We start from the raw sequence: 22,500 nt of genomic DNA, 5'->3' as shown, positions 1-22,500 counted from the left end.
CTCATACACACACAGAGCACACTGCTGTAACCCAAAAAGAGACTGTTCAACAGTAACATCGGGTAAAATACTGAATGCACACACACACACACAGACATGTGTGAGTGCAAACACAACCACACACACACACACACACACACAGCAGACTGAGGTTGTAACTCCTTTAGCCAGACTTACAAATGACAGTTCTACAGTACTAAGCATCCCTGAGAAACAGCTCTCCAAAGGTTGTGAGAAGGGAATGAAAAACTTCTCTTTTAGATGCTGAAGACGCTGATGCTGCTCCTCCGCCCCAAACTTCAGCTATTACACTAATTTCTTTTTAATTCACCGACAAAGTTTTAAACAGCCCCTGCAGCACGTTACTGTACCACTGACCCTTGAAGGGGACCAATTCCACCACCAAAGAGGCCCATCTGTCATGAAAACACCGTAAGGCTTAATTAAGCAACGCATTATCATCATCTTAACTCTTTATCAGATGCATTTCTGTTACCCACGAGTACCAGCTCCCCCCCCTTCACCCCAAGAGATGCGAGATGAGAGTGCCAGACAACAATCCAAACTCTCCTGAAGCAAAGGGCCCTCAGATCCCTTTGGTGCCGGTGCCGGAGAGGACCTTGAGACGAGATCTGAGGGAGTGGGAGGAGACGGCTCTCGAGGCCAGGCTTTTGGGAAGAGTGGCGTGCGCTATATTCTCACTGTATTCCTATCAGGCTTGCGCAGCGTTGCCAAGGTGAGCTCAGTCCCATTGTGACAGCGGCTTGTCAAGTTGTCAGACCTGTTGGCAGGGCAACGGCAGACTCGGAGAGAGAGAGAGAGAGAGAGAGAGAGAGAGATAGAGAGAGTGAGTGAGAGAGAGACAGAGAGCAGAAAGTAGTGAAACAAGCCAGGCTTCTACAGGAGTTTATCTCAGTCCTCTCTCTCTCTCTCTCTCTCTCTCTCTTTCTCTCTCTTTCTCCCTCTCTTGCACTCTCTCACTTGCTACCCCTGTATCTCTCCCTCTCCCTCGCTCTCGCTCTCGGTTTCAAACTGTGCAGTTCATAGCGCTTGCTTCAGCTGCTGGTTTTGATTTAAATGATTTCATCATCTTCATTTGGTGATGCCATGGATTCTTTTTGTAGATCTGTTGCTATCGTGTATCTCCTGATGTTGTGTGTGTGAATGCAGGTAATGCAGAGATGTTCTGCAACTCTTTCTGATGCAAGACTCTAAGGCACACATCACATTTGAGATAAAGAAAAACACATTCTGATACGAATGATATTGGCTCATCCTGTCGTCTGCAGAAATGTGCAAATGCCCAAGTGAGGAAAGGTACAGAATCACAAAGGGAGTCTTCAACTGGGAGGGCTCTGTAATCCTATCCATAGTACCCCTTAACACTTGCAAAAGTGGTCTTACTCGTCCTTCATTGCACTTGAATGCCTGGCTTGACTTTAATCTTCCTACCAGGATTTTTTTTTCCTCAGGAGCTATCAGTTTAGCAGGGACAACTCCCCGGAGACAGGGAAGTTAATTACTTCTGATACAGGCTGCTGGGAGGAATGGGGCCCTCACTACATTAGGATTGGGATTAAGATCTCGGAGTAGGGGGTGGGGGAGGGCCTTTATTTTTGACCTAAAAAGCTGAATCACCTTCTACACTGTGCAGATGCTGTTCAGCAGCTTTAATACCAGAAAGAATCCGGTGAATTATTACCGTCTTGAACACTTCTGATGTGATTTAAGATTCCTGAGGCTACCGAGACCTCCAAGAATGTTATCGCCACTTGAATTGCTGCCCATCCAAGATGTTTGGTGGACTAGCATGTGCAATTTTGCCTGAGCAAAGGTCTAGCATCATTGAGGTCGGGGGGCAGTTCTTTGAGAACATTAATGCCACTAGAATATAAGTTCCAGCTGTGCTTTAAGTAGCTTTCAAAAAGAGTGTAAGACTGTAAAACATAAACAGTACGTGTTATTTTTTCCCTTGTGGTGAGTAGCTGTCTAACAGCTTTTGACATGGTAAGATGGTCGTGCAGTAGCACAGTTGTGCAGTATTAATTCTCTGCACAGATGCAATTGATTTTGATGAACAGCCTAACGCTTCCAGCTTGGTTGTTATTAATCTTAGCAGACGTGTTTTTTCCCACCATACACCTGTCAGGAATCAATTTAAGCCAAAAGACAAGAAGGGGAAGAGGAACAAAGAAATCCATGGGGTGCTGCAAATCTGCCGTTGGAGCGAGGTGGAAATAGATGGTGTCGCTCATGTTTACACTTCATTCGGGTTGAACCATCTCAGGTGGGGAACAGGCTGTCGGAAACACAAAGGGCTCTTGTGCTGAGTCACAGCCAATGAGGGAGGGAAGAATCTACAGTCAACCATCTGTACTCTCTCTTCTTTAGTATCAAATGAGTAGAGCTGATTTGAATATAAGGTCATGGACGGTATGCTTTTTCATTGTAGGACTTTCAGCCGTGAATTATGCACTGATTGTAGACCAGGTAGGGGAAAGTGTGTTCCAGATATGTTGTTTGTAGTAAGGTATGTACTTTATTGGGTATTAGTAAGGTACATACTCTAACGGGTATGAATATCTGATACAATTCATTTTTGAACGCTTACATCGCTATCAGTTTTACAGCTTTTTTATTTAAAACAACTTTTTGGTTTCACAAAATTATTTGACCAAACACTAATTACCAATGTCACCAGGCAGAGTAAGGTTATAGGTGTTATAAGTGTTGTCACCTGGTCTGTAATAGGACTGTCCTCCAAAGTGCAACTCAACTGAACTGAGTTTGCCGTCGCACCCAATCTCCGAAATATCATTTAAATAAGATTTTATGATGTATTCTTTTCCCTGTACTAATTCTAATTCTTCGTCATTTAAGTAATTCATTTCAATTTTGTTAATTTCACCAAGAATGGAGAGCATTTATATTCATTTGTAATCATCTGTGTTTAAAGAGTTGGTTGGGCACCTAATTGATTGTGTCCCTCACAGTGAAAAACATTAGTGAGCAGCAGTGGTGATGGATGGAGAACCAACTATTCTATTAACACTTTATTTGGATAGTCCACTTATAGAGACTTTACAAATGGTTTGCTGAAATTCAAGTTCAGTCTTTTTAATTGTTCACTGAACGTAACCTTAACCAAACCCAACCCCTAACATTAACTTTAACCATAAATTGTACTTAACAGAGTTTCAACAAATAGTTTCTTTATAACCTGAGCATCTGTAGATAGTTTGTAGGGGACCATCCAAAAAAAATGTGATCCCCATTTTTGCTAGTTTCCTAGCAAACTCCTAAGTTTTTGTTGAAGTCAATCTGTTCATTTTGCAGATAGTTATTCATAGCAGATTGAAAAGCAGCGACCACTTTCCCTCACATTAATAATTTCTTTAGCGATTGTCAGGTTGTTTGCCGTTCTTCTCTTTGCTGTTGTTCATGAGGCTTGAAATTGATTTGTGTTGGCTGTGGGATGCAGCCTTTGTGAATGAGTAATGAACTTCCCTTGGGTTTTTCATTTGACAGCAGTCAGAGTGAAACAGGTACCTAAGAGAAAAAGATTCAGTTTTCCAGTGCCATCTCGCAACACACCATGTGTGTTAAGGACCAGACTCTGCCAAAACAGAAAAAAAACACACATAACACATAACATTCACACCTTAGTGTGAAAACAAAACAAAGCTTGACCTTGCCACAAGTGTTATGTGTATTTCAACAAAGGCACGGCCTGTTTTCTTAGCTGTGTAAGATCTCTGTCAGGTAACGTTAGTTATACACAGGACAATATTTAAGCAATAAGGTACGAGAGGCTGTACTGTATCGTCAATAATGTACTGTTCAAGGGTGTTGTTAGGCCCGACGCGAAGCGGACTTTGAAGGGACTTACTTCCCACAGCATTCACACTTTTCACTGTCACATTCAAGCACTCCACCCAACAACCCAGCCCAAGTAATAAAACACAACAGGGTGCACTACAACATCATACCGATACTTAGCTATACTTAACAACAACAACAACAACAACAGTAACAGCAACAAAGATGCCAGCATTTTACAGGTGTTGTCAAGGGGCAACCTTCCTTTATCAGTGTTTCGCTGAATTAGGGCCTCAACACCTCCAGAAGGCTCAACAATGATGCCTGGTGTCCCCTCCATACTCATGATGGGTTAGGACACACAACATCCTCACACACACCTCAAGATACACCTCAATAAGATTGCACAGCTCAGTGTCTAAACGATGCGCTGCCTAATTATCTAAACATCAGTCTCATGATACTATTAAGTATATAGTACAAGTTCAGGTAAATGTGAGTACACAATATCAGGTTGTTATTATACATTTATAACTACTGTATTAAATGATAATTCATGTTATAAAAAAGCTTAGTATAAAGTGTTAAGATATTTATTTAAGAATAGAAAAATTAGTTATAGAAGGAGGCTTCTTGTATAGCTTTTTCAGACACCTTGTTTTATGCTTTTACCTTTGTGGCAAACTAGCACACATACTGACACAGGCAGTTCAAAAGTACTTCACTTGGCTGTTAAACAAAATATTAGGAATGGGCATTGAAAGTAGGGCACATTCTATTTCAGTTCAGGGCACATTCAGAAGAAAATAGCCTGCTCAGGAACATGTCCACCCAAAGTCAATGGCAAAGACGACACTGATCTGTCATTGGTGTTACCAGATGATTAAAATTAGACACTGTCAACTCCATATGCAGTTCCTGCTGGATGCCGGTGAGATCCCTTCTCTAATGTTTAATTTGTCTTCTTTAAACTCCCAATTCTCTTTCTCTCTCTCTCCCTCTGGCTCTCTCTTTCTCTCTCTCATAGGCTGAACAGGACAATGGACACCCGCTCCCGGCCTTTGCTAATTTGCACATTGAGGTGCTTGATGAGAACAATCAGGCGCCCTACTTCCAGGCGCCCGTGTACTACGGCTTTATCAGCGAATCAGCACCAGTGGGCACCACCATCTCCGACAACGCCAATCTCACAGCCCCGCTTGCCATCATCGCCCTCGATAATGACATCGAGGAGGTAGGAACGTCTTTTATTCTTTTTTTCTCATTTTCCCCCCTTTTCCCATTTTTTTTCTTCTCATAAGCTTCGTTTGCACTCAAAGGAAAGAGACATCAGAGCGGTGACATCATCACATAAAAGAGAAAAATGATTGGATGATAATGAAAGATTCATGCAATAGAACTCTGACGGCTGGAGAGCATGGATGAACCAGCATTGATGTGTGAATAGTCGTTTGTTGGGTAGTGGCACATCATAATAGGACTAATAGGTGCCACTTTCTCTAGTATGTGAGATTGTAGAAAAATAATTATGTACGCAAACATATAGCTCTAGTCTGAAGAAATCTTAATCAGCATTCGGAAAAAAAACCTTGAGGGTTTCTGTTATTTTTTCTTAAAAACCATGTTATTCCTCTGATGTTTGTGAAGACAAAGGGAAACAGCCATTCAACATGTGTACTAATCATTTTCTCAGACAGTCGCAGCCTGCGCAAACTACAAAACCTCATTACTGAAGCGCTGACTTCCCATAGCCATCAAGGCTTGTGGATGTTGAACACAGTCAAATGACAAGGCAGTAATAGCATAACCCGAACAATCAGGCAGCATCTGTGAGAAAGTTTGATTAGTTTATCTGTCATTATAGACATTTTGTTTTATTTTGTTGTTTTAATTATGTTTTTCTTTTATCTTACTGTGAAATTGCATTGTTACGTTACGGCTTTGACTAGATTGCCAAGTGCTGCTGCACAGCACCTAAATCAGTCTCTGAGCAAGTCTGTGTTTAAGAGTATAATCCACCATAACCAGCCATATGTTTTCTCTCCCGACGTCAGCTCACTGCTAATGCTACGCCTGTAGGTATTCAGAGGAAAGTGTGTAATTTGAAGTGAAGTGTTTGTTTTTCTTGCTTTCTTTCTCTATCTTTTTCTCTCTCGTTTTTTCTCTCTCTCTCTTACTGTTCTTAATGCTGCTGAGCTGACTCTTTTCAATTATTCGATTTGTTTTGTTTCTTAAGCATGGTTTCCAGCCTTCGCCTATTGATTTGTGTGTGTGTGCTTGTAGCCTAGTGGGCATGGCTTTGAAGTTTTGCCGTTTTTCATGTCTTGAGAACACGGGGTGATGTGGTGATCAGGAAAATTGTGAAATCCTCTCACTTTTACTTTGGTTCTCAATTAAGGATTAACTTCCTGCACACGGATTAATTGTTGCATCAGCCAGAGAATTTATTCGAAGAAGAACGCACTGCTTAACTCATCGTTTGACAAGCAGTAGACGGTGATGACACTAAAATCAAAAAGAGGAACCAACGCCAACATCCTACCTGTTGGTTGTTCTCTGATAATTATTTCACAAAATCAGTGTCCAACTATGCCTTAGTGACAAGCCAAACATCCACCACCATGACATCCTGTCTTTTTGGTTAGTTGATGTTTTTAGAGTTGAAGGTTTCCTCTGCTCAAGTGTAATTGTATGCACTTGATGTATATTGCCTATTGAATAACCTCCAGGGAAAAGATCAGGACTTAAATGTTTGAGTGTGCTATTGATCTACTGGTTCATTCAGAACTGAATATTGTCAGTGTCTGCTCATTGTCATTCTAGTCTATCCGCGTATTAGAGGTTATTTTTCTGTGGAACACGGAAGGACTTGAAAGCAGAGAGTCTTATACTCTTGAAAATGGAGCTTTTTCTTTACTATAGAGTTGAATGGTGCCTAGTTCTTTCTGATCACTGTCATTTTGCTGGATAACTCTTTTCAGTGCTTTGCTGACTAGAAACCCTTTTATGGGTGACTGCTGCCATGAGGAAAAGATATTGGCAGAATTTAAATTTCGTTGGTGAATTGTCGCTTTATGTCCTTGACATACTGTGTCTTGCCGGTAATGTCCAGACACTGTTTCAGGTCTAATCACCTCTGCGGTGACTGAGGATGTTCTTTTCCAGACATCACACAGTAGATGCAAAAAATCTATTCAGAAGCGTTTAGGGTTTACCTAGAATTTCCCATCCAGCATGGAGAGATAGCTTTGACCCAAGTGCCATGGCATGTTCCTAGCTTATTTTCTGCTTATTTTCTTAACTCTTCTGCGAAGTGCTGCAACTTGAACACGAGTTTGGATCTTCTTCCCTGTCTTTTCTGTTTCGTCTCCCCCCCCCCCCCCCCCCCCCCCCCCTTTGTCATTGTTCACGCTGACAGTGACGTGTCCTTTTGTCTCCTGTTGACGTGTTAGACCAGGGACCCCATGGTGCTCATCTCCCTGGGCAGCTACGACAGCATCTTCTCCGTGACCCCGCGGGGGATCGCCCGACACCTGACGCTGCTCAAGCCTGTCGACCGCGAAGCGCAGCAGAGCTACGTGTTGGAGGTGAGTCGCTGTCACCTTTCACCAGTCTGGCCTGTCACCCATCATGCATCTCTCTGCCTCTCTCCCTTTATCTCCCTCCCACTCTCCCTCCATCTCTGTCATGTTCTCTGTGTTGCTTTGTCTCTTTCAATTCTTCCATTTTGCTTACTTATATGCTCTGCATTCTTTCGGAGAGAACTTCAGGAGGCTTTTTGATTGGTATAGAAACATCAAATAGTAGTAATGCTGCATTCACACCATCCTCAATTAGGCCAAATTTCACAATAGATTGTCTCCAGACTCTTTGAAACAACAATTACATTATTTTCAAAGCGCTTTACAGAGACCAGAGCCTGAAACCACTAGACCAAGCACTCCTCAACTAACGGGAGGAAGCCTTGAGCAGAGCCCAGCTCACTAGGGGGAACCCATCTGCTTGGAACTGGCCGGGTAGAGGGATAGAAAAAAGATGGGGGGAGGGGGGAGAAGCCAAGGGAGTAGAGGACGAGAAGCGAGAGTCAGAGCAAGCAGAGACATTTCTACACGTATTATGGTTAGCATACATGCTGCATTTATACATGTAAGATACATGATACATTCCAGATTGATAACAGATAGAGATGGAGAGAGCCAGTATTCAAAGTATTGGTTGTAGAACAGCTATATGGGTACAGACAGAAAGAAATAATTAGTCTAGTGTTCATGCACAGTGAGTGGTTCGACACACACTGATATGTGTTTGCCTGTGAGATAACGCATTGTGAGGGGTTTGGCCGAACGTTACTGATACACCCATCAGGAATGCACACCCTCAGCTGAAAACTGCAATACCACCTGCGTCAAACTGCGTTTAAACGATCTGCCTGGGTTGTTTCCAGTCATTTCTGCCATGTTATTGCCACCAAAACAGAAGCCCCCTGTCTCTCTCACAGTGCTTCTCTTTTACTCTTTTTTCGTTCTTTCTTTCTTTCTTTCTTTCTTTCCATCTGTTTACTGTCTAGCTGTATTTTACTCGACTGTAACATGTGCTGGATATGATTGACTGTAATCCAATCCTCACGAAGCAACAGTGTTGTAGCCATGACATGAACAGTCCAGTGATTTGTTAAACTAATTCAAACCTATTGATTATAGGATAAGGATAAGGATTATAGGACCGTGTGTATGGCGGAGTGTTTCATAGCACAGGTTGCTTACAGTGTGGCCTCTCTGGTGGTGTGATCGGTTCAATTAATGTGATTAACCTATTGATTGATCTGGGCTTTAATTAGTTTCTAGTTTAGCGATCCTATTTTGAGAACCCCTTTTACAACACTTCTCAGGCTAAAGTCACCTGACAGATTTTGACACCAGCACCACATGTAGGAGCAAGTCACAGCAAATGTCCTACTGCAAACTCGGTGAACAGGAAATTATTCACCAGCGGCAGCGCTGCCTATCTCCAAGTGCCAATTTTGTCGCTTTCTGGGTGAAGTGAGCATACGGCAGCATTGTGACAACACGGCGTTCGGCTGGATATTTTGTATAGTGCATCATAATGATAGAGTGTATTACATTGCAGGCCCTACACTTAACAGACTCTGAGACGGAACAATGGTGTGTTTGTGGTCGGCAGAATAATACCCATACAAAAGACTGCCAGTTTTATACCCCCTGTTTTATTTCTTGGCAGGAGCCATCTGTTTGCAGTAATATGATATGTGTCAGTGTATGTGTCAGAGTGTGTGTGTGTGTGTGTGTGTGTGTGTGTGTGTGTTTGTGTGTGTGTGTGTGTGTGTCAATATCAGTATTAGAGAGTTTTAGTGTGTGTGTGTGTGTGTGTGTGTGTGTGTGTGTGTGTGTCTGTGGTTGTCCCTGGTATGTCTTGTTCCTATTTTCACTTAAGTTAGTCACTGAGTTTGTGTACGAGCTCGAAAGTCCTTGCGTTTACATTTCATGTATACATAGAGCTATAAGTAAGGGATCAGTAGCTGGCCAAGACCTTTTGTATTGATTGTAGGCACCAGTGAAAGCAATCAGAGTGAGGAGATCTATTGAAAATTGTAGTTTTGAGATGAATGGTGCGGTCGCGGTCAGGGTTGGGAAGGTTGTTTTTGAAATGTAATAGGTTACAGATGACTAGTTACACTGTCAAAAACAACGCTCAAAATTTGAAAGCATATTGCCAAATGAATGGAGCCTGTCTAGATGGCGGAAGATACACAGCAATAAGATGAATGTAATATTCTACATATAAGCTTTAAAGCTTTTTAATCGAATATATTCAGATGTAAACCCTTTGAAATCACCAATAATTTGATGAGTTAGTGTAATTCAATTACATATTTTCTTTCTCAGTAACTGTAACGGATTTCAGTTACATTCATTTCCTCATTCAATTCCGTAACTCTGTTAAATGTAACTAGTTACTCCCGAACCCTGTTCACGGTATAATGTGATACACTGGGGCTCCCCTATTATCCCTGTCTGTCGCCCGTGACGACAGCAGCCCATAATGAAATTAGGCGTAATTAATTGCAGTGCTCTCCTCTGACAGTGGAGTGTTATTGCTAGAGATGTGCAGTATTTAAGTCATAGCAGTTTTTACACTGTCTGCTTACTCGTGTTGAGTCAGAGAGCCATGTAATAGATATTCTTATTACACGGCTCTTCTTAATGCTGTAGAATGCTCCATTCACTTGAATGGGGCTTCACAACGTTCTGTGGTCAACTATTTTTCCATATTTGACCGTTGCTATGCATAATTGACCGCTGTCAAGGGAAGTGGCCTTTTTGCCTCGGATTCACGTCTTTCGTAGCACTCCGCAAGTAGTCCGATAATTTATTAACCTCAGTGTATTCCGTTGCTTAGCGACGTCAGCTGATCTGATCTTGAGTGCCAGCTGACAGTTGAGCAGCTGTGTTCTAAAGAATGTTCAACGTCTTTGAAGTTCAACGTCTTTGGCGAACTATTTCTCAGCTTTTTAACACCACGAATGGTAACAAATAAATTGTAATTAAAATAATATTATAAAAAGACACACTGTGTTAAGTTATTTTTTCGTTTTGGCAAGTAGCCGTGTAATAAGCGGGATAATGTGTAGAACGCCGGTCATTATCGGGAAAATAAGCCCCTTCAGGGCGAAGCAACACCCCTCCGCTTCGCGTCGGGGTGATGTTCGCCCTGTCGGGGGTTATTTTCCCGATAATGACCGGCGTTCTATACATTATCCCTTACTTACATGATCCATGTTTGTGAAATCAAATATTGATATCATAATGCGAGAGATGAAGATAAAGCCGTATAGTTGACAGTCAGTCAGTCAGTGCATGCTTATTTTGTAGGAGTGTTTTGACTATTTGTTCACATACGTTTGTAGATAAGTGGTGTGTGAATGTGTGTGTGCGATTTTTTTGTGTGTAGGAGTTTGTGTATACATGTGTTTGTTGATGCACGTTTTTGTGTGCAAGTGTCTGGCTTTTTGCTATTCTGTGTCCGCGACACTGCCAAGTCTCTTCACTGGTGTGTTGATGTAGTGCAGCCTGACTCCCTTCTGCAGCGTTTCCCGCCGCTGAGTAGAGGAGGTTTCATCGAGGCTGGAGCCTCTAACTGGCACAGTGCGTAGCCCGAGGAGTGCTTGCTTGTCAGCTCCTAAATTGAGTAGTGCGAGGGGTGCCGCACAGTTGGAAACTGGAATGCCGCCAAGATGAATTTGGTGATAGTTTTCCATTTACCTTGGCCCGGCCCCTGTACATTGTCAGGAACACTTGCAGATGCGCGCACACACACACACACACACACACACACACACACACATATACACACATATACACACATATACACACATATACACACACACACACACACACACACACACACACATATATACACACACACACACACACACACACACACACACACATATATACACACACACACACACACACAAACAAACAAAAACAAACCATTTGTGAAGTGGAACCGAGTCTTATATATTTCCATCCACTACTCCCTTATCCCAACACAGTTTCCTCGTAACCAGGTTGGCCACCCACTAAGACAACAGCATCTTGTGATGTTGTGTGTCTCTATCATAGATGTGTGTTTGGTCTCATTCTACATCCCCTGAAATGGGTGAAAACAACAACACCACCACCAGAAGCAGCAGCAACAACATCAAGAACAACAACAATAACAAAAAAACTCCCTAAACAAAGCGTGTTGTGTCTGGCGTCTAGTTCTCGCAGAAGTGGAAGCGAGACGGCCTTTGAGACTGGGTGAATACTGATGCAGCTGTGGGCGTCTGTAGCCCTGTGTGATGAGCAAGACGAGGAGGAGGAGGAGGAGGAAGGGGAGGGAGTCTGTCTGAGTATTCATGGTATCCAGGGCACTGATCTTGACACTGGCTGATTCACAAAAAACAGCGCTGTCTCGCGCAGACACTTCCACTCACAGAACAGCCGTGTAGTGCAGGTGTTCATAATGATATGATATGATCGTGTTCCAGTCCTCCCTGAAATATAGTAGGCCTCTTAATCTAATAGGAGGAATAACTGTGTTATTATTTGTCTGAATGTAAAATGTTTATTTTTTTTAGAATGTCCTAGAAAAGGATTCTCTTAGGCTGGAATGAGATTAAGTGGCAGATGTTAGTCACTTGTTTATAGTGACATGGCCTGTGGAGCCGAGCACATGATAGCACAATTGTACAAATAAAATGAATAAATCATGCAGCTGTGCCGGGCTGCAAGATGTCTGTTATTTTCCAGAAGATTGTTTTAAAGGGGTTGGGAGGACTTTTATTTCATTTTTTAAACAATACAGCACCTCTCTCTCTCTCTCTCTCTCTGAACTTAAGCTCCACATATCTGTGTGGCTGTACAGGGTGACGACAGTGAATGACGGGGGAATTAATTAATGGGGTAAAAAGAAAATAGACAAACTTGTTCGTTTAGCCAGAGAGAGAAGTACCAGTGGCAGGGTAGCCAAGGAAAGCCCCCGGGGTGTGAAGAAGGGGCATAGAGCACGCTGGCATCATCTCTGTGTCAGAGGAATAGATCTACTGCTCTGAGGACACACCATGCCAACCTGGAAGGATGCCTGTACTTCACTTGTGTGTACACTATGTGTGTGTGTGTGTGTGTGTGTATAAGTGTGTGCGTGTGTGTGTGTGTGTGTGTGTGTATAAGTGTGTGTGTATAAGTGTGTGTGCGTAAGTGTGTGTGGGTGTGTGTGTGTGTGTGTGTATAAGTGTGTGTGTGTAAGTGTGTGTGTGTGTGTGTATAAGTATGTGTATGTGTGTGTGTGTGTGTGTATAAATGTGTGTGTGTGTGTGTGTGTGTGTGTGTGTGTGTATAAATGTGTGTGTGTGTGTGTGTGTGGTTGTGTGTGTGTGTGTGTATAAGTGTGTGTGCGTAAGTGTGTGTGTGTGTGTGTGTGTGTATAAGTGTGTGTGTGTAAGTGTGTGTGTGTGTGTATAAGTGTGTATGTGTGTGTGTGTGTGTGTGTGTATAAGTGTGTGTGTGTAAGTGTGTGTGTGTGTGTATATATGTGTGTGTGTGTGTGTGTGTGTGTGTGTATATAAGTGTGTGTGTGTAAGTGTGTGTGTGTGTGTATAAGTGTGTGTGTGTGTGTGTGTGTGTGTGTGTGTGTGTGTGTGTGTTAAATCCCACAAGTCTCCAAGAAGCATGAGGAAGATGACGAATGACAGCTGCTTGTCACCTTCTCTCTTCTTCTTCCTCTTTCTTTTTTGTCTTTTTTCCTCTCTTGTGATTCTCACAGATCACTGTGGCATCTGGGAGCTCAGGGTGTGTGTTTCTGTGTGTGGGTGAAAGATGATGATGATTATGATGTTATGATGATGATGATGGGGGGGGGTCCCCTGCTAAGTTGCATGTACTCTGCCTGAGTTGCATTGATTAAGGTTGCGCAGTTTAAGCAGACAAACATGGCAGCCGTCAGGCTATTGAGTAGAGTAAATGCTCTAGTACACAACCATTGCCTGCTTTTCATTTAGTGTTCTGATCTTTTTCAGTTATTGATTTACCTTTTGTCTGTTTGCTGGCTTATTGTTCTATCTCCCCAAGTGGTATTGTTGGTTTATTGCATAGATGAGCTCATACTGTTGAGTAGGTATTGTTTTCTTTTCCTTTAATCTCATATGTTTGACAAACTTTCTCTTTAGTAGGCCATTTGGCGTGTTTCCAAATCACTTACACCACATTAGCTTGCTTCATGACTCGTGGAGCTGGCAAAGTCTGCCACCCTCAGCTGACTGTGACTTGTGGCGCCTGCAGACAACCCTGTATGGCTACCCAGAGTCCCATTTGACTTCCCCCGCACCAGGTTCACCTGCGTCAGCAAGTTCTGATCACTGCACAGAGTGCTTTTTTTCATGCATCAACTGTTCAGAAAATATAGTTTTGAATTCTCCGTGCTGAACTCATAGGTCATTTCTCCTCCCTCTTCCCCATCTCTTTATCAAATTTCCTCATCCTCCTCCTCCTCCTCCTCCTCCTCCTCGTCCCCCACAGATGATCGCCTCGGATGGCGTCCAGGAAAGCTCGCCGGTGACCGTCAACATCACGGTGATTGATGCCAACGACAACACGCCCACTTTCCCCAACGTCTCCTACAGCGTCAACATTTTCACCGACATGCAACCGGGGGAGACTGTCCTGCAGGTAATGGATACTAAAACACACTCCGACGCGCCAAACACTCCACTAACTTAGAGTAATAGCGTTAGCAAGGCCTCATTTATACGTGGCTTTTAGCCAAAATAATTGCCAAGGTCTCTGTGAAGCTTGTCTCCGTGGAGTTTTTCCTTTTTTTTTTTTTTGGCGGTGCCTGCTTGTCTGTGCTTTAGGCATTGGTGGATAATACTCTCTTTTGCAGTCAGACCATGGCTGCAGAGGCAGTTGGTCTCCAACATGCTGGCATAAATGATTGACACTAAAGGTCAGGTTCTGTTTCACAGCTGGAAATCAAAGGGCCACAGGGCCTTAGCCACTGAGGACGGGGGGGTGGGAGATTGTTGGGGGGGCGAGTTGAATGCCAGGTCGATACGCTCTGAACCCGGCCTCCCGATGATTTGATTTAATAAGGGTTTTTTCTTGGGAGGCACACTCTAATTTAAGTTTATTAACCAGGGTCTTTAACTTCATTTTAAATAGCCCTAGAAAACAAGTCTGAAAAAAGTGATTAGCAAGTCATAGGAAGAGTTTTGGCTTTATTAGGAATGTTTTCAAATGTTGTCTTTTTCTCCACTTGTGTCATTTAAGCCCTTTTTCAATTTTTTATGTGGTGCCTTCATGTGTTGTTTTTGTGCTCTCAATTTTAGTTTTTCGTCCCCTCGTCCTGGGGTATTTGTTGTGTTTTAGGTAAAAAATGGGTCACAATTTCTAAAATGGCCTCACCCCATATTTACAGAATGTAACAATGAGTGAATGAACGAAGTGTGTCTAAGAAGAAAAATGTCCTCACTATTTAAAGTAGAGCAAGAAGACATTACGTAGTCAAAACATGTATCGGTGTATCTCCAATTGTGAGAAATGTATATTATGCTCCTTTTAAATATGAAATGAAGTGTAAATATGAATATTGAAATATTAATTTTTGTATTTATATTTCATTGCATCTCATTTTGCTCTCATAGTTTATGTAATGTCTGAATGGTACTGGTAAATACCCTCTTTGTGGAGACAGAGTCCCAGACTAAGACACATTTAGTAATGAGGACATTTTAAACAAAACATGAAGTTAAGTCTTAACCTCTCCAAGGTATGGTGTTAAAACCTAACCAGCACTAGTTTACTATTAGAAGTCCAGGGGATTAAGAGCTATCAATTACTTAAATCATGAGGTAGAGGCTTGAACAACTGTCATATATTCTTACATGTCTTACAGCCATTATTTGTGAACCTGAAGTGATGTTTCTTTCAGCTGATGGCAGTGGATGCAGATGAGGGCCCTAATGGTCAGGTGTCCTACCGCATCCTGGCAGGGGACCAGGGCCATTTTGTGATCGAGAAGCGGACAGGGGTGATCAAAGCCATGCAGGGCATCGGTCTGGCCGTGGGCCGCACCTACGCGCTCACCGTGGAGGCCGTGGACAACGGCCCCAAGGACCAGAGGAGGTCAGTGGGATTTGTAGTTTAGTCATTTGGAGAATACTTGTATGCTGCTGTCAGGCACAAAAAAAAAGAAAGAGAAAAAAGAGCTTTGAAATATAAAGTACAGTAAGTGCCTCTGTATCTGCGCATCGCCGAAACTGGGGATAGTAGCGGACACAAAATATATAAGTTGCTTTTCACGCACATACATACCTATACATACCTTATAAATTACACACAATAAGACATTAACAACAAAAAAAAACAATATGACAAAATTGTAAGAAAAGTTGAATGTGAATATGGTCTCGCTCTTAAATGAATGGGATTCTGACATAGACATAGAGTAATGAAACATCTCCTTAACACAGTTTAAACAGTTTACCTTCTCCCTTTCTTCCTTTCTTTCATCACGGCCCAGCCCTTCTCTTTGATTAAAAAACGTGAAGGAAACGAGGACGGAGGAATCAAGGACAGACATACAGACATACTATATGTGCTTAAAGACATGAGTTAAGCATTAGGTGCAATGGTGCACAAAGGCTATTCAGAGTGGTGCGGCATTTAAAACGTATGAGCCGTACAGATAACTGAAACCGTGGTTACCGAATCCGTGGATACAGGGGTTCCACAGCACACAATGTCAGCATAGTGCAGGAACTCTAGCCCACAGGTGCGGAGAGGTAAACGGCTATACATTAGTGTGAGTGAGCAAAGACATTGTGATGCCCCATGGGGATCTGATAAGGGTGCTAAACAGGGGTCCATGCAAGGAAAGACTAATCAAGATGGAAAGGTTAGGTTCAGATAGAATGGGAAATCTGGTTTAGACACCATAAAACCACCTGGAGATGCTCTACTGTAGATTAGGATGGAAATCCAGTATACCACAGAGGAGCTCTTCTAGGAGGTGGTCCAATGGATGTCACCTCTAACAGAAGTTAGTATGATCTAACTGTAGACAAACCTGCTTCTGTTTTCTTAGGAAATGTATACTCCATTTACTTGTGCTGCCAAGACATGCATTCTAGTAAACCTTTTCCCAATCTCCTGTCTATTATATTGTTAGGGCTTGTTGATCCTTAGATACCAAACTGGTATTGACCCGTAGGTGACCTTCATCCTACTAAAACCATCTGCACGATATTGGAGGACCTTTCACTTTGCCAATCATGTTTTTACACTCAGTTAGGCTTAATCACTGAGCCAGTCCTTTTAAGAGATGATCATCTATGGACTCATCAGGTGGTGTTCAAAATGATATCAAACTCAGTATCCCTCAATGGCCAAGTTATCTTCCATTATATATCCTAACCAGGCCTTTGCTGTTAGTTTCTCCTTGCCTCGCTCTGTTTTGACCAGAGGCTATATGGTCCTGCAGTCCAGAGGTAAACACACGCCTCTGTGTCTTTGTTCCTGATTTTAGTTGCTTTTGACATGGGTGCCACACACTACAGCGCTGTAAAGGGATTTGTGTCATATTTCCGGCAAGGGTAACTGCTGAGCTGCTATAGAGCGCTTGCTCCAACGTGCCGACAAAGATGATTGACAGAAAAGGACGGCCTCTGTCCAATGTAGATCTTGGGGGGGGCAGAAGGGAGGAGAGGAGAGAAGAGGAGAGGAGAGGAGAGGAGAGAAGAGAAGAGGAGAGGAGAGGAGGAGAGGAGAGGAGAAGAGAGGAGAGGAGAAGAGAGGAGAGGAGAGCACCTCCAGTCTATAGGGGTCAGAGGAGAGGAGAGGAGAGGAGAGGAGAGGAGAGAAGAGAAGCGTGAATCAGGAGCAAACAGATGGATTCAAACACTCTTCAGAGGATTAGCACACATGCGGCGTATGTACATAATCCATACATGATTCCATGAAACATAAAAGAAGGTATGAAATGCACTGAATTAATAGTGGATAAAAAGTTCTAAGGATAAACAGAGCAGCCAATTTGCAGCCATTTGTTTATATTACGGGTAAATAGGCGGGCATACAGTATGTATTATAAGCAGAATAGAATGTATGCATAATAGTGTGCTGGGAATGGGCCGCTATAAGCAGAGGGTTTCTGCAGGTAAATTGGGTGGAAAGACTGCGGCAGCATTCCACGCAGTAGACAGGTTGAGAAGCGATACCAGTGTTAAGGAACAATAGTGCCTTTTGTAGACATGCATATGTTCATATGGGATCCTTTTGTTTGACTCTCTTGGCACAACATTATTCCTTTGCCTTTGCAGTTCCATTTGTTTGCAAACACTGTCGTTAGCCCTGTGGCGTTAGTTTAATTTGAAAGATCATTTGGGACAGCACCAGCATTGGGAGCCAACTGTGAAACTGTACACATTAATTACCTTGCCCTCAGTTCATTAGTATGTTTAGTTTGGAATGTAGCTGAAATAATTATCATGCTTTAAAAACCTCCAGTCCACCTAATTGTTCATTAGGACAATGTGAAAAGGCTTTATGAGTGCCTGCTGAGCGTAAAACAGATACACAGCAGGGAAATATGTTATGCTACACATATGCAGAAGGAGATTTGAAACCTGCCTTTCAGCTATAGAAAACTGCAGCCTCTGAATACCTCATGAGGCTAAGGGCATAGACTTCTGTGTTTGTGTGTGTGTGTGTGTGTGTGCGTGTGTGTGTGTGTGTTTATGTTTTGTTTTGTGGGATATAGGGTGTTGATGTTATTTTGGGATTAAAGTGAAAATGAAGCAGTGTGGATGCCTATGGGACAGTTAGGAGCAATCCCTTTCTGTTCCAGCCAGGACTTCATATGTGGCACACTGTCTAGTTGCTTATCCACTCCTCTCCGTCCAACCGCACCCCTATTTGTAAATCAATACGATCCTAAGGGATGAGTGATTCTCCCCCGTCCCCCTTCCCAATCCCGCCCCAACGGTTATTCTGGAAATATCCACTGAAATGCTGTGCCAATAGTGTCACTCTGGACTTGTCCATCTGTCACTCAGAGAGAAGGAAATGAGTGTCTCTTGTCGTTTTATTTTATCCTTTCTTTGGAGAAAAAAAAGGACAAAACGAATAGGCTTTGGTTTTCTCTCCAGACCAATTCAATTCAATCTCTCCTCTACACCGGCCCCAGTAATTATGGGTGGCCACAGAATCAATAAGGCTCTTGAGCAGCAGGCATCTTTTCTTTCTTTTTTCAACATTTGTGGGGAATGTGTTTGGGCAACTCTGCAATTTCATTGCGGGAGAAAAACACATCCATGTGATGAAAACAAAAACAAAAAATACATATGGTCTGTTGGACATGAAAGGTTTTATGGAAACAATGAAAACCTGTTCCCGGAAAAAAAAAAGTCAGATAATGGAAAAAGCAGAAGGTGTGTAACTATGCTGACCAGATGGCACTTAAATATGGATAGTTCATCGCAAAACTTTATTTTTTTTTACGGAGAGAGAAAACGAAATTACATACGAGCTGCCGGCTCTTACAGAAACACGTTGGAGCACATCCAGGTCGGCAACATGCCACCCCCAGAAGAGACAAGCTATCCAAGGGGGATTCGGAATCTTTTAAAAGTGCGTCCTGCCGGCTATTGTCACACCAAAGATGCACTTTCATTTGAGATTCCCGGAACTATTTGCTAGGTCATGCACCCATGCCACCATGAACAAACCATAAAATAAAAAATAAAATTCAGTGTTATATAAAGCCAAAATAATATTTTATATTGAAAAATATATATGTCTTCATGTTAACTGATGAATTACTCTTCACGTCCATGTTGAGTTGAGCATGTTGTTGTGTTTCTTAGTGATCAACATTAGCTATGTTTGAAACTACTGAGGTTCATGTTCGGTCTGTGATTGTGGATTGCCTTGATTATGCACGCATCTCATGCACCAGCTAATGCTGTTTGATACTATAGTTTATGGCACTCAGTATGTTTGTCAGGACACTATGTTTGTTTGGTATCGTGGCTGCGTGGTTGTTGTATCCTGCTGCTCAGGTTCTGTGGTTGGGCAGTTATGTTCAAGTAGTGTTAAGTAAGTAAGTAAGTAAGACTTTATTTATATAGCACATTTCGTACAAGAATTGCAGTTCAAAGTGCTTTACATAAAATCAATAAAAGCAAGCAGCAAGTGCAATACATGGAGTTAAATAATGATTAATATCGTATCAGAACCTGATGTTCCGATAGGCTTCTTGAATTACTAAAATCATGATAAAAGGTATAAAAGGAATAAAAGTAATAAAACCAAGGAATAAAAGTAATAAAACCGTTAAGCAGTTGTGTGCTACAGACAGTGCATGTTGAACTATGATGGAGGGCCTTTATGGATCCTGGGTACAACATGTGGCTGGCACCAGCCAGTGGTGCGTTGTTGCGTTTCCTGTGTATAACTAAAGTGAGTGCCTTGTTTGTTTGTGGTTAAGCATGATGTGAATGTATCTTCATGATCTACAGGAGCTCCATCACCACCGTGTACATTGAGGTGCTGCCGCCCAACAACCAGAGTCCACCCCGCTTCCCCCAACTTCTCTACAACCTGGAGGTCAGCGAAGCCATGAGGACTGGAGGCACACTGCTCAACATTCAGGTTGGGGGACAACACACACACACACACACACACACACACACACACACACACACACACACACACACACACACACACACACACACACACACAGTCACACACACACACACACACACACACACACACACACACACACACACACACACACACACACACACACAGACACACACAGACACACACACACACACACACACACACAGAGACACACACACACACACACACACAACATACAGAGCAATGTAGATATAGCCATAAGGAGAGGAGCCATGCTACATACTTCCTCACATACACACACATGTGCAAACACACATGCACTTGCACACACTATATATCATGATCCACACAAATCAACCCTTAGGTGAGGGACAGACACTCAGAACTCTCGCTCACACATGTACAGCACAGACACACACAAACATGCACACAGTTTAACCATCCAACCACCTCACAAAATCCTGTGTCTGAATGTTTCCCACTCTGATGCGTTCTCACCCCTCACAACTTAAATGTGAACTTTGAGGAGTTTGAGGAATGTCTTCGCTCCAGACTGCGGGCGATGCCTGGACCCCGCTTAGCTCATTTCACTAGAAAAGGCTTTTAGCCACGATCACAGTTTGATAGATTTTTTTGTGAGTAATGGAATCACCGTAAAAAAAACCTTGTCTGTCTTTGCAGGCTACCGACCGTGAAAAAGATCCCATTACCTACAACATCCAGAGTGGAGATCCTGACGGCACCTTCGGACTCCTGCAACAGTAAGCTAGTTTTTCATCTCCTCCATATAGCATATTGAGTGAACGTTTATGCCTCTTCCTCATGACGGCACAGGCCAGGCTGTGGGTTAACGAATGCATCTCAGGAAGGTGAAAGATTCGATTTTTTCAGCATATTTATATTACCTCCAGGGAAGTCGTCATTCCTGTCTGCTCAATAACACACATCCTCTTTATATATATTTAAACCTCCCCCATGCCTGAAGAAATACATAATTAATAAGAAATAAATTGATGGAAATACATATAATTTGGATAATTTGGGGGGAAGAAGCCAGAGCTGATTTGCTTGTTAGGCCCTTGCGTTGGTCTTGGCAGGCGCTGTATAGTTGGGGTGCTAATGTGTTTAGGGGGAAATATTATTATATTTAAGCAGCTTTCCTACACTTAATCATGCCGGGTCAAATGTGTGCGGATGCAAGCAATGAGGTCTCGACTGGAGGTCCACTGACTTTTCTTTCTGTCTCTGTCTCTCTCCCCTCTCCACGTATCTCTCTCTCTTACTCACTGTCTCTCTATCTCTCTCTCAATCTGTCTCTCTCTCTCTGTCACACACACACACACACACACTCACACACACACACACACACACACAAACACACACACACACACACTCTTTTACTAACTCTTCCTTTCTAATAAGAAGCAGACTTGCAGGCAAACCTGAGGGGACAAAGGGCACTTCAATCATTGGCCTAAAATTCAAATTTTGATCAGCAGCCGGTCCAATCTGATGCAAGTTGGAGAAAACACTATAAAATTTTAATCAGCTGCCGCCACTATTGTCCCTTCAATAAGGAGGCAAATGAAAACTGCTGAGCGTAAAGATGGAGTGTGTGTGTGTGTGTGTGTGTGTGTGTGTGTGTGTGTGTGTGTGTGTCTGTTTGTCTGTCTATATTGATCATGAAAACTAGTCTGGTGGACCTGGTTTTGTCTATGGACGAAAGCATCCACAATGTGATGGATCCTGCTTGTTTTTCATGGAGGTAGCTCAGTTATAACGCCCAAGCCCAGAGCATCCACTGTGATCCTTTTGCGTTTGCCTTTTGAAGGGTTTTGAGCTTGTTTATTCAGAACTGTTCATTTGTGTGACACGATCAAATGGGATAGTTTTACTACCTCTCAATTTTTAACTGTATCTAAGTTAGAAAAAGGATAAAAAGCATTTTCTCTCATGAGCCCTTCTAGTCTAAATGTCTATGGTACAGATCCCACACCTTTGACATCTATGTCCTGCCTACCTAGCACCTAGCCACGATGAACAGCAGACCTCTCCCCCCAGACCCTAGAATGCTGCAGAATGAACACGCATGCTTCCTACAGCTCCGATCAAAAACGGCACCAACCGAACTGAGTAGACCTTTGAAACAGTAACGGCGAGATTAGAAAGAGCAAGATTGGAACAGCATTTCAAACATGGAGTACAGAAGCATGAGATCAGTAGAATGTCCTCTGCTTTGTGTCTGTCTTGCTCATTAGCATCTCAGTCCTCCAGCGCTCAGCACTTCTGAGCAGAAACACAGAACATGTTCTGTTCGCTCTCATTGTGTGGAGTCTTGCTGTTATGTTAAATGATCTCTCATATTCCTTTGTTACTGCCATTAATGGTCTATAATGAAGGGCTGGTTTGAGGTGGCTATGTACATGTGTGTGTGTGTGTGTGTGTGTGTGTGTGTGTGTGTGTGTGTGTGTGTGTGTGT

General features: G+C 42.7%; 1 protein-coding gene across 5 annotated transcripts in view; it reads left to right on the top strand.

Moving 5' to 3' along the window:
* pcdh15b (protocadherin-related 15b) overlaps nt 1-22,500 on the top strand; it is a 220,761-nt gene that overhangs the window by 99,433 nt on the left and 98,828 nt on the right. For all 5 annotated transcript variants that reach the window (XM_031560959.2, XM_031560956.1, XM_031560957.2 and 2 more), the window contains 6 exons: nt 4,847-5,053; nt 7,272-7,406; nt 13,899-14,048; nt 15,310-15,503; nt 19,898-20,030; nt 20,703-20,782. In XM_031560959.2, coding sequence (XP_031416819.1) covers nt 4,847-5,053; nt 7,272-7,406; nt 13,899-14,048; nt 15,310-15,503; nt 19,898-20,030; nt 20,703-20,782 — 899 coding nt within the window. The remainder of the gene's footprint in view (nt 1-4,846; nt 5,054-7,271; nt 7,407-13,898; nt 14,049-15,309; nt 15,504-19,897; nt 20,031-20,702; nt 20,783-22,500) is intronic.

This window comes from Clupea harengus, chromosome 23, assembly GCF_900700415.2.
Source record: "Clupea harengus chromosome 23, Ch_v2.0.2, whole genome shotgun sequence".
NCBI classification, from domain to species: domain Eukaryota; kingdom Metazoa; phylum Chordata; class Actinopteri; order Clupeiformes; family Clupeidae; genus Clupea; species Clupea harengus.
This window is presented reverse-complemented; position numbering and strand designations above follow the sequence as displayed.